This window comes from Lepisosteus oculatus, chromosome 14 (genome assembly GCF_040954835.1).
Source record: "Lepisosteus oculatus isolate fLepOcu1 chromosome 14, fLepOcu1.hap2, whole genome shotgun sequence".
Lineage (NCBI taxonomy): Eukaryota > Metazoa > Chordata > Actinopteri > Semionotiformes > Lepisosteidae > Lepisosteus > Lepisosteus oculatus.
Window position 1 is genome coordinate 26,847,325 of NC_090709.1, and position 10,909 is coordinate 26,858,233.

The following is a 10,909-nucleotide window of genomic DNA, read 5'->3' on the forward strand; positions in this document are numbered from 1 at the left end:
ATCGGCTTCCTGACTTCAGAGAGCCTTCTAGACAAATACTAAAAGAGCAAAAATTCCATTTGGTAAATGAAATGAAAACACATACCCTACCAAACCTTGAGTACAGGCCATTCAGGGTGATAATACAAAACCATTTATAATTCAACAAATAAAAGCTGTCAACTGGTAATCACAGCTACTCATAAAAAAACTGAAGTGGCAATACACAGTAGGTGACTCTTGAGTGCAAGTTAAATCCATGCAAGAAGGGGGTTTAGTGTTACATTTCCAAATCAGATATGCAAATGAGAGATCTGGCCCAGCCAATCTCAAAGCTCCCTTGGTCTGGAATGGAGCTGCTCCCCTCTTCTAGTTATTCAAACGGGTGTTAGTTTACACATTAGCACACTTCATCTAATTCAGTTGTTTCAGAAAAAAATAAACAAATAAACTGGATTTATTTGTTGGAGCTTCACCAATCTGTTTTTCCACCAAATAAATTGGCTTTCTGACTTCAGAAAAACCTTCAATTTATTTTTTAAGAACTATTTTAATTTCACAAACAAATACAAAGAATCACAAAATAGGAAACTTTAATAAATATACCCAAAACAATATATATGAAACCATCTCTTTAGGTTATAGTGCTCTAATAATGGACAGGGCCAGGCTACCTGCTCCCTTGACTGGAACCTCAATGCCTTTGAACACCCCCGTGTTCCTCAACCTCCTGTTTTTATTCCGTCAGCACCTCTGAACTCAGTTCCATGAAGGACTATAGAATACTGGCTTAGCCAGGTGCGAATGTCCTCCATCTTTGCAAACTCTGAGAACAAAACAACATGCACAGTTGAATATGGATCTTCCCATAGGCCTGAACTATCATTCTTTTTGACTCAAACAACTCCACACATTGTTCAAAGCGAGGGGAGGTAGCAGTAACAACTTCAAACGTTTTCTCCACATTCTACAGATCTCTAGAAATAGAGGAGGTCAGGCTGCAAAAGTGGGGGAATGGAAAAAATCTCCTCTCCAGAATGTGGAAATATTTTCCTGGGTTGAGTCCTTTTCTCTGCAAGTCACTCCTCCCCACCTTGTGCAGTGTAGTGATTGTCACATTCTCTTAACACACCAAAGGGTTTCAGTTCGAAAGCAGGAGGAAACAAGCTATCTCTTATATCAAAAGTTTAGCGCTCCCGACAGTGCATAACGGGGCTCTTTTCTACACTGAGATGCTTATTTGGAAAACATAAGGGAAGAGAAAAGTTTCCCTTATTGGGAGTTTAACCCAGGCCACCTGGGTGAAAATCCAGAATCCTAACCACTAGACCATACAGGAGCACACAGCCTCACAAACAATGTGTAATTTCTGTCTTTATAGCGCACTTGTTACATAGCTAGCTGGCACTCAGAGTACTGCAAGATCTATTTACTGAGAATTAGTTGAAGTATAACGTCAGGACTATAACCCCAGCTTTCAGGGGGACTGCAACCTTAACACAGAGCCTTAGACCACTCAGAAAAGGTTTGTTGGCTTTTATAAGTAATTACATGTGTGAAATCTATGTCTCTCAGGCCTGTGAGACTACATCACAGAAGTGCAAACTTGGAGGATGGGCTTAGTAGATAGGGCAACAATTGCGACACGCGCCAAGCCTCTTATGTCCACTGCACATGCAGACTTTGAAAGGGGTCTCAGATTTTATAGGTACTCAATTCTATACGACACTGGCAAGACGGAGTAAAGGAGCAGACCCTTTAAGAGACAAAAACAACACATTGTTTCAGCCAATGTTAATTAAAAGGGCAGCACAGCATTGGAACTTCTGTCACGGATGTTATAAGGGCATGCCGTGGAATGGCCAGGAGAGCAAAATAGGCCCTATGTGTAGTGGCAAAACGGGTGTTAGCCCATTTAGGAGGTCAGATGATGTCGGGTAGAAACTTAAGCCCTCAGGCCGCGGAGGAGATGGCCTGGTGCTAGGCAGGTCTGAAGACATATGAACCCTCAATACTGAATGAAGAGGAAAGGGTGACCCAGAAATATATAGCCCCAGACAAAGACAAACCAGAAGGACAAGCAAAGCACAGGGAAACTAGGCCAGGACAGAGTGGGAGCGCCCTCTAGCTGTAGAGGGTGTGACAACTATTAGTTTTGAGTGATTGAAATCCATTTTCAATGGTCTTTTTCCTGCTCATAACATTACCAGTGAGAAAGAGGATTGTGAAACCCCAATTGCTTAAACAGCGAGTGCGTTGGTGGTTATAGTAAGAAGTTTCCATAAAATGAAGCATTATATTTTTGTAATACGTTTAGTGCCTATAAAAACTATTCCCCCCTTGGCCTTTTCACATTTTATTGTGTTACAGTATGGAACCATGATGTATTTAACTGAGAATTGTTGCCACTCATCAACACAAAGTGCTCTATAATATCAAAGTGAAAAAATTCCAGACATTTTACTAAGTCATCAAAATAAAAAACACTAACCCTAACACTCAATACCCAGTTTATAAGGTGAAAAATTATGCTTGAAGCACAGCAAAGTTCTAAAACCAGCATTTGAAAAGCACCCAGAAACATAAAATGTCCATTTCTCAAAAGTAAAATCTTTAGCTTTGAAAGATTGTTATCCATGTTTTCATTTTTTCTTTTTTTACATAACATGCTTTCGAGAAATAAACTGCCTATTACAATGAAGGCAGCATTAGCAAATGTGCATCTAGCTTTGTTAAATAAAATCAGGATGTTTACCTATCTCAAATTGATCACTCTTTGCAGGCACACTACGGAAACCCGCGATGTGAGCTGGGAGAATTGACTCTTACAAAGAGTGTTGACCTAAGAGAAAAGGACTCCTCCTCCCAGTAATACATTTCCACATGTTGAAGAGTCGATTTTCCCCATTGCTTTCCCATATTTTTCGGTGTGGTTAGTGATCACTGCCAGTTATCTGCCAAGTCACAGTGAAACTGTTACAGTGAAAAGATTAATAATATTTATTTTATTGGAATACATGTGTTATGTCTCATTCTTACAAGCAATTTTTAAGGAAACACTAGTGTAAATTATAGTGTAAATAGACAGGAGCTATCATAATGTTAAATACTAGTTGTGATAGGTGAAGCTGCATCCAAGTGCTTGGTATGAATAGGTTATCTACGGAGTCTTTGACTTATCTACTCAGATGAGGAGCTAGATCAGTCCTTTTTTTCTCAATTTGAGTCACCATCAAGATGTAACATGGTCAAAGATGAACAGGAAACTTAATTAATGAGAACACCTGTATCACCCAAAATTGAATTCATAACCCTGAGATTAAGAATTCCATGCGCTACTGACTGAGCCAATCAGGCACTGGTTAAAGTGCCAATCTAGTCCCTGCTGACGTCAATTTGAAAAGGTATACTTGCTGGCTTTTAATCCTGTTTGGACCGGAGTCTAGTGAAGCACATTGTGTTCTTCATTGATTACTTAAAGCAGAGCAAATGTCAGTGTAGCAGCGATGCTTATTAATAAGAAAGAATTAAGTGTTCTGAGCTTTCCCAAATGGTCCCATCTCTGTTCATCTCTGTGGTGCAGCCACAGAGAAACTATTCATGCAGGCTGATTTAAGGTTTCCTTTGATAAGGGACAGCCCCCAAAGGGGGATGCACTTAGTTAAGCCTGGCTATCATGATCAATGGTCATCCATTGGCGCCTATCTGTCTAGGGAGTGCCAGATGGACATCTGGACTGCATTCCTAAGTGTTGTCAGGAGTAAGTGACTCATATCTCACCTTGATCAACCAATCAGGGACTGGTAGGGCCGAGTAACCCAGGTGGGACTCTGATGCCAATGGAACTTTCAGCCAATAAATGAGCTGAAGTTCCTCCAGGTAAAAACAGGCAACACAGAGGGCCTGAGAAGATTCAGTGGAGAATTCTGTGGACTTTTCTAAAGGGAATTCAAAGGAGAATTCCAGGGCAGGACATCCCAGGAGCAGAAGGCTCCCAAGGGCAGGACATTCTCACAGAGCGCCTCCTGACCATCCTGAGACTCAGCCCGGACAACCACGGAGCGGCCAGTGTGTCGGAATGCCAGAACTTTCCTTTGTTCTAAGAGTCTAGAGCGGAGGTTGCCAGAGGGTAACCAGAGGATCCACCCGAGGTTAGCATCAGCAGCAGGCCTCGTGAACAGGTCAGAACTGTGGACAGCTGAATCACTATTCAGAACTTGCTCTTCATCAGGAATGAACCGGTCCTCTTCCTGACTTGCTGGGACCCACAGTCATCTTTTCTCCTGTGCGCAAACTTTGCTAGTTAAAGCCAACACTAACTAGCCGGTCAGTGAGCATCAGCAGCGCACCGTCGCAAGCCGCACAGCACAGCCTGGCACCGAGCCAGAGAGCGCGGATTTGACAGCAACAGCCTGAAACTGTTTCTTTGTGCCCGCAGGAGATCTGAATCCCCAGAGTTTGGATGAGTATTCTGTCACGACCACCAGCCAGCTGAGATCAACACGTAAGCGAGCCAATCAGCACCAGCAGCGGATTACTACTAACAAGCGCCGCCGCACGAGTTAACACACCTGCAATTGCTCTACCGTGCGGCACGCCGGGTTATTTATACCATTCTTACCTGATTCCCGTTGCTCGGTATTGAGTTCTCTACTTGTTGCTCAGCCTACCGTTCTTACCCCTCTTTTGCCTTCCTGGAATTCTGCCTGCACCTTTTGCCTTCGGACTTCGGATCTCGTCTCGCCCCTTGGATTGTTTGCTATCATTGCCTGTTTTGGATTTGACCCTGTAGCTCTCTTTTCGACCACGAGTCTGTCTCACGTTTTGGATTGTTCGCCACCAGTGCCTTTACCGGATCTCGACCTACCTTCGCCTTTGGACTACGACTCAGCTCCTGGATTTGCTTGGTACGTTTACTTACCTCCCTGCGACTCCTGCATCTGCATCGGATCCTTTTCACCTCTACAGAGCAGCGTTACATATTCAACTTCACTGCATTACTGCTCGAGAATTCAATTGTTATCCCAACCAGTTGATATCAATTTAATTCCTAAGAGTTATGTACTTGTTTTGAGTATCTAATGTAGAAGTTGTAACCAAGTTCACTTTATGAAACGGTCTAAATGAATGATATACTGAACGTATGTCCTCTTGATATATGTAACTCTTGGTAACTGACTGAATATATACCCTTTGTATTCTGATAACCCTCTCGATAAGATCTGTTAGGTTTATATGCATATTCCATATATTAAGAAATGTATCCTCGTGTATTAGTACCTGTGTGTGTGCGTTGTTTGAGTCATATCGCATGGTTGGATTCTAAAGCCATCAAAAGAATCAATTTTGTGATTTACTGCTACAATTAATAATTGTCCCAGTAAATGCCCAAACCCTACAGAACTGGTGCCTTCAGAGAGCACACTACAGGGGTCAGAACAGGACTGAGCAGTTTGTGTTATTTTGATCTCTACTCTTTTGGACTTTCAAAATGCATTTTGCGGGTCAGTCTTTATCCTGACCTGAAGAAATCCAACAACTGAATTTCAAATTCTCTAAGACTGAAGGAATTCAGTCACAATTCTGTGATACCATAGCGCGTTTTTTTTTTTACTCCCTGGCGGAAATGGGCTTCCATAGGTTCTCAGTCCTGCGAAGCAAAAGCAATCTCTGAAAAATCAGACAAATTATTATCAGATCATGTCAAAAGCTGATCAGTATTTCTTTACTAGGAAGCAAAGAAATGCTTGTATTACACATTTTAATATGACATGCAATTACACGTGAAAAATAGTAAAATTATTTTCATTGCGGTACATGTTGATGGAACAGCCCCCTCGATAAAAGAAAGTGTGGACGGACTTGTCGCATGTTCCGTACTCTGTCTGACAGTGAGTTTAACACACTGTCCTCGGAAAATAGAAACTAATTGAACAATAAATTCATCTGAGCCAAATCTACACGTGTGGGTGATTTAATTTTGTCGTAATTGCATGGAACCCCTTCTGCTAAGGTCAGATACACACGGGAAAGTGTTCAGGAGGCTTCACGGAGTCCCGCCTCAGACTGGAAGCAGGTTCTTATTAGACGCTGAGAACAATCCGTGTCTCTGTGTGTAATTGATTGTGTTGATTGAGCGGTAGTGTGACCAGGTGTGTGGTAGCAGGTCCTGTCAGTATAAAAACCTAGTCACTTCATTCATACTTTATGCTCTCTTGCTTCAACACAGTTTGGTGGTTTACTTATTTTACTCCTGTAGCAATTAAGCGGGACGTTAATTTGGCGATGCGCTCGTTTCTCTTTGTGCTGTGCCTGTGCGCAGGGGCCGGGCTCCCCGCACTGATCTCCGCCGAGCCGGCTGGCTGGGACTCTCGGGAATTGGCGCTCCAGGCCGACTTCCCGGCTCCTGAAGACGCAGCCCAGTTGGAGGACATGAGCCTGGCAGATGCGCCCTCCGAAGACCTGTCTGCAAGCGAGAACGACTCGCAGTCCTTGGCTCCCGACTTTCGCCGCCTTCCCGTGTCCAGAGACGCATACTCGCCCTACTTCGACAAGGAGAAGATGAAGCCCGAAGCCGGCAGCCGCCCCTTACCCGCCTACATCAAGAGTGTTCTGTTCCCTCCCCAGCGAGGGCGGCAGCCGGCCATGTGGTGCGACTCCAGCAGGATGTACATGAGGGTCAGTCGGCTCCTGTTCGGCTTCAGCTGTCGGCCATCGGAGGTGACCTCGGGCAACTGCAGCGTCAGCCGAACCACACGCCGTTACTTCTACTTCATCTACGGGCTTCACGAGTGCGGCACCGAGCGATCAGTAAGCAGGTCTTCATCTACAGGCAGTGTATCGATCTGAGCTGTAGGGTTAGTGTCGGGGTTGCCTTTCCAGGGAATATCCCTTCCTCTGTGACCCTGCAGGTTGTCCAGGGCCGCCTGGTGTACTCCAACACTCTCCGCTATGCCCCGCCCTCCTCCAGTGCACCTGTGCATCGCTTCATTCCCTTCTCGGTCAAGTGCTCCTACAACAGGTAGCCAGGGCTCTGCCGCTGCTGAGAAGCTGCTGGGAAAGTGTCCAGAAGCCCCTCATCCCCTCTGTCCTGCAGGTTCCACTACTCCTACAAGGTTGGCTATGTCCCCACGTGGGCCAGGAGAAGGACCTTCTTCAAGGACCTGAAGAACAAGCACAGCTTTGTGCTGCTCACCACCAACTGTAAGCTCCTTGAGCGAGTGGCTGCTCCTGCCTGCAGGGGGTGCTGTGTGCAGGTGTAATGGTGCCTCTCTCTCCAGCCCACTGGGTCCGGCTCTCTCCTAAGGATGAGTACTTCCTGGGTCAGCCCATGTACTTCCAGGCCACTGCCTACTTTGCCACAGCGGAGCAGAGGCTGTATATCCACTCGTGTTACGTAACGGAGAAACCAGACCAGCACTCGCAGACCCGTTTCCCTGTGATCGACAACTTGGGGTACGGCCCCTTCTGGGAGGAGAGGTGGGCAGGAGCCCTGAGAGCCTGCAGGGGTTCATCCTTGTCCTTGTCCCCAGGTGCATGGTGGACAGCAAGGCAGATGACTGCCTGTCCAGGTTTGTCCCCTCCAAGCAGAAGGATGTGCTCCGCTTCACAATTGATGCCTTCCTCTTCCAGAAGAAGCTGTCCAGTAAGGTACTGCTCTCAAAGGCTGCTCAGCCTTCTTGCTCTACTGATCCATTTTCCGCTTTCACATCCATGATCTAGATGTGAACTAGACTGTGGCAGCTGTAGTGCCTAGAGCTGCCAGCTTGCCTTCACTGATGGCAGAAGGTCCTTCTCTGTCCCTCTATTGGCCTTGATCCCTTAATGCTGTGACCTTCCCTCTTGTAGCATGAAGTGACTGAGCTGTACATGCACTGTGTCATGGCTGTGGCTCCTGCTAAAGCAACACCAGGGACCAAGTCCTGCACCTACAACAGGGAGGCGAAGAGGTACTTCTGCAAGGAGCCTGCTGAGAGTGCTCTGGGACATGCCAGCTGGAGGCCTCGCCTGTCCTCCTCTCCTCCAGGTGGGAGGAGCTGTATGGTGACCATGAGGTCTGTGCCTGCTGTGAGTCCAGGTGTGCTGGCAGTCGGAATGAAGGTGGGTCTGGTTCTCTATCCCTTGTGGATGCATCTCTGCCCAAGAGACAACCATGCTTGGACAACTGAGGAATGATCCCATGCTGGACAAAGGGACTGTTTAGATGAGTAGACTGTGGGTCTCTGGGTATAGCAGATCCCTCACTCCTGGGTGTTACTTGTCCACAGGTACCAGGAGCCTGGTGACCAGTAGTCGGGTGGCTGTGGCACCAGTAGAAGCTCCTCTGGATGTGGGAGCTGACTGGACTGAGGATGAGGAAGGAGACCCTCAGAGCTCCAGTGAAGATGCTGAGAGCACCAGTGAGGATGTGGAGGGAACAGAGGACTTTGGAGATGTTGGCCAGTGGACAGGTAGGGTCTGGCAGGAGGAGCTCCTGTAGGGGTGGGTGTCCTGCAGTTCAGCTGGATTGTTCTCCTTCTTCCTCCCCAGGTGCCTGAATGAAGGCTCCAGCCTGGCCCTTGTGACTCTCCTGCCTCCACTCGCCTTGTAATGGCAACATTTCAATAAAGCTGTGAAAGACCCTTCTGCCTGCCCTTGTTTCTTTATGGTTTATAGGTTTGAATGGGGTGGAGGAGTTCAAGGGAAGTGAGACTCATTAATCAATGGAAGTATTTGTGGGGGTTCCCCTTTCAAGAATGCTTCTCATATTGCTGCCAATGAGGACTGAAAATGGCTGGAGTAATAAAGCATTGTACTGGGGGAAGATGGCCACACTATTCCTTGGGCAGGGCTTTGTGACTTTTTTTTTTTTTTACTGTGGGAGAGACGGAGGTGTTCAATATACTGGAAATCCTCCCGTTTCCAAGAGGGGTAGTGCTTATGGAGTGTGAGTTGCTACTGTTGTGCCCAGTAAGAGTGAGATCTGGTGTCACATTCTAGGCTGCACAAACTGACTAAAAGAAACACAAGGAAGGAATTGTCAACAGGGGCTTGGTGTAAAGTAGGCCTTCCCTTCCTTAGCAGAAGAACAATACTGGTGCACAAACATCAGTGAATAATGGTACAGTTAGAATCTTGGAGGTCTTGTCTTATGGGTGTTGGTTTCGCAGTATTGGACAGTCACGGGAAGTATTAGGATTGAGACTGGAGATCCCAGTACTTGACTGGGAAGACAGGTGTTCACAACCACCTCTACCAGCAATACAGACTGTGTAGAGTGAGACTGAACGCTTACTACACAAAGCCTCTCCCCTGTTTCAGTGTCCCATGTCATGAATTTCAAGTGAATCCTAGTCTCCCTTTGTGACTACCTATAATTTGCACAAATCCTGCTGGCCCACTAACACTGTCAATTTTTAGCCCTACTGCACTGCCCTATTAAAGCTTCAAGGATTTAGGATAAACTATTTTATGTGATGGTTCCAAAGGTGGCTTCTCAAAGCACTTGACAGAATTACAATAAGAATACACAGGATAAAACAATTCCAATAGACAGAGGAGACCATGGATGGTGGTACTAAGGAAAGTAGGAGCAGAGGGGTAAAGAATGGAACCAGTTCAGTAAAGGCTCTTCTACAGAAGAAGGTGTTGAGTCTGAATTTGAAGGAGTTTAGGGAAGGTGACTCTGGTATCCTTGGGGAGAGAGTTCCAGAGCTTGGTGGCATAACAGGAGAAGGCCTTGTCACTCATACAGTGTAGACGGGCTTGGGGGACAGTTAGGAGACCAGAATTAGAGTGAAGGTTATGAAGTGGGGAGTAGGGTGATAATAGATTAAACTGCAACTGAAATGTGATGGCATGTTCTACAGTTTATGCAAGAAAGGGTAATGTTAGGCTTTTATGGGACGGGGGTAATGGCAGCACTTTTGGGGACCGTTGGTAAAACAGCAGTGCTCAAGGATTCATTTCCAATATTGAGGACAATGGGTTATATACCCAACGTTCTTACCAAAGGCTCAGAGACCTTTTGCTATATAAAAAGACTTCTTTCCACCAATAATTTATTCAGGTTTGGTTCATTTGGGTTTTATCAGTTAAACATTTAATATTGTATGTCAGTTTGTTGATGCCTGTATATCACAGTGATCTGCACACACACCTTTGACTGAATATGGGCTGCCAAACCTCTCCACCAAACTTATGTATCACGGTAGGTACACAAGAAGTTTATTTGTAATAACAGAGTTGTTTTGTGCCAGTAGTCAGATTGGGTCAATTGCAAGGTAAGAACAGCATCACATTAACTGGTGATGATCCAGAGATTAGCATGCAGCTCTGTACGCCAGATTAATACCGATTTGCAACTCGCTCGTCTGCTGACTTTAGTCCCCTGCTCAGTAATCACAATGTTCCCAATTGCAATGAGCCCAAGGAAACAGCTGCTGCTCTCTAGAGGACACTACAGGACAGGACTAAGTACAATTCCTGCAATAGACTAAGCAGTTTAGTGCCAAACTAACGGAACACTGAATCCTATGGGACAGTTCCGAATGTAGTAACAGCTTAATACTGAAATAATATAAACACCTCGTGATCTTAAGAATCTGTCGCTGTTAAAAAGTATTATAATTTAAAGCTAGAATTGTACTGCAGCCACAACACAGTGGACTTGCAGCTCCTGTCCTGATCATACAGAAAGATGTCATCACTATAACACCTGTTAACAAACATAGTGCCTGCTGTCTGTGAAAGAGAGCTCTGAGGTAAATATTCCTTGCAGGGAAGTGAACTGAAAAACAGGCAAATACATCACTCAGATGAAGAGCAACGACTGTCGCTAAAGAAAGTGAGCGAGGGTACACCTATAGTAGTTCATCCACAGAAATTCAAACATAAATTTGTGACGCACCAGAGTACCACAAAGCTAGAAGCATGCCTTCAACTGGAGTAT

At 45.5% G+C, this 10,909-nt stretch overlaps 1 protein-coding gene and 1 non-coding gene across 2 annotated transcripts; one reads left to right on the plus strand and one right to left on the minus strand.

The window, feature by feature from the left end:
- LOC138243877 (U7 small nuclear RNA) lies at positions 1-58 on the minus strand. Its single transcript, XR_011192495.1, has one exon. It is a non-coding gene; the product is annotated as a U7 small nuclear RNA (small nuclear RNA).
- A 6,206-nt stretch (positions 59-6,264) lies between these two features.
- LOC138243348 (zona pellucida sperm-binding protein 3-like) lies at positions 6,265-8,600 on the plus strand. Its single transcript, XM_069198915.1, has 9 exons — positions 6,265-6,789; positions 6,891-7,000; positions 7,076-7,182; positions 7,260-7,458; positions 7,512-7,629; positions 7,828-7,928; positions 8,006-8,079; positions 8,247-8,429; positions 8,509-8,600. The coding sequence occupies exons 1-9, from the start codon at positions 6,265-6,267 to the stop codon at positions 8,514-8,516; spliced, it is 1,425 nt and encodes a 474-aa protein (XP_069055016.1). The 3' UTR covers positions 8,517-8,600.
- The last annotated feature ends 2,309 nt before the right edge of the window (positions 8,601-10,909 follow it).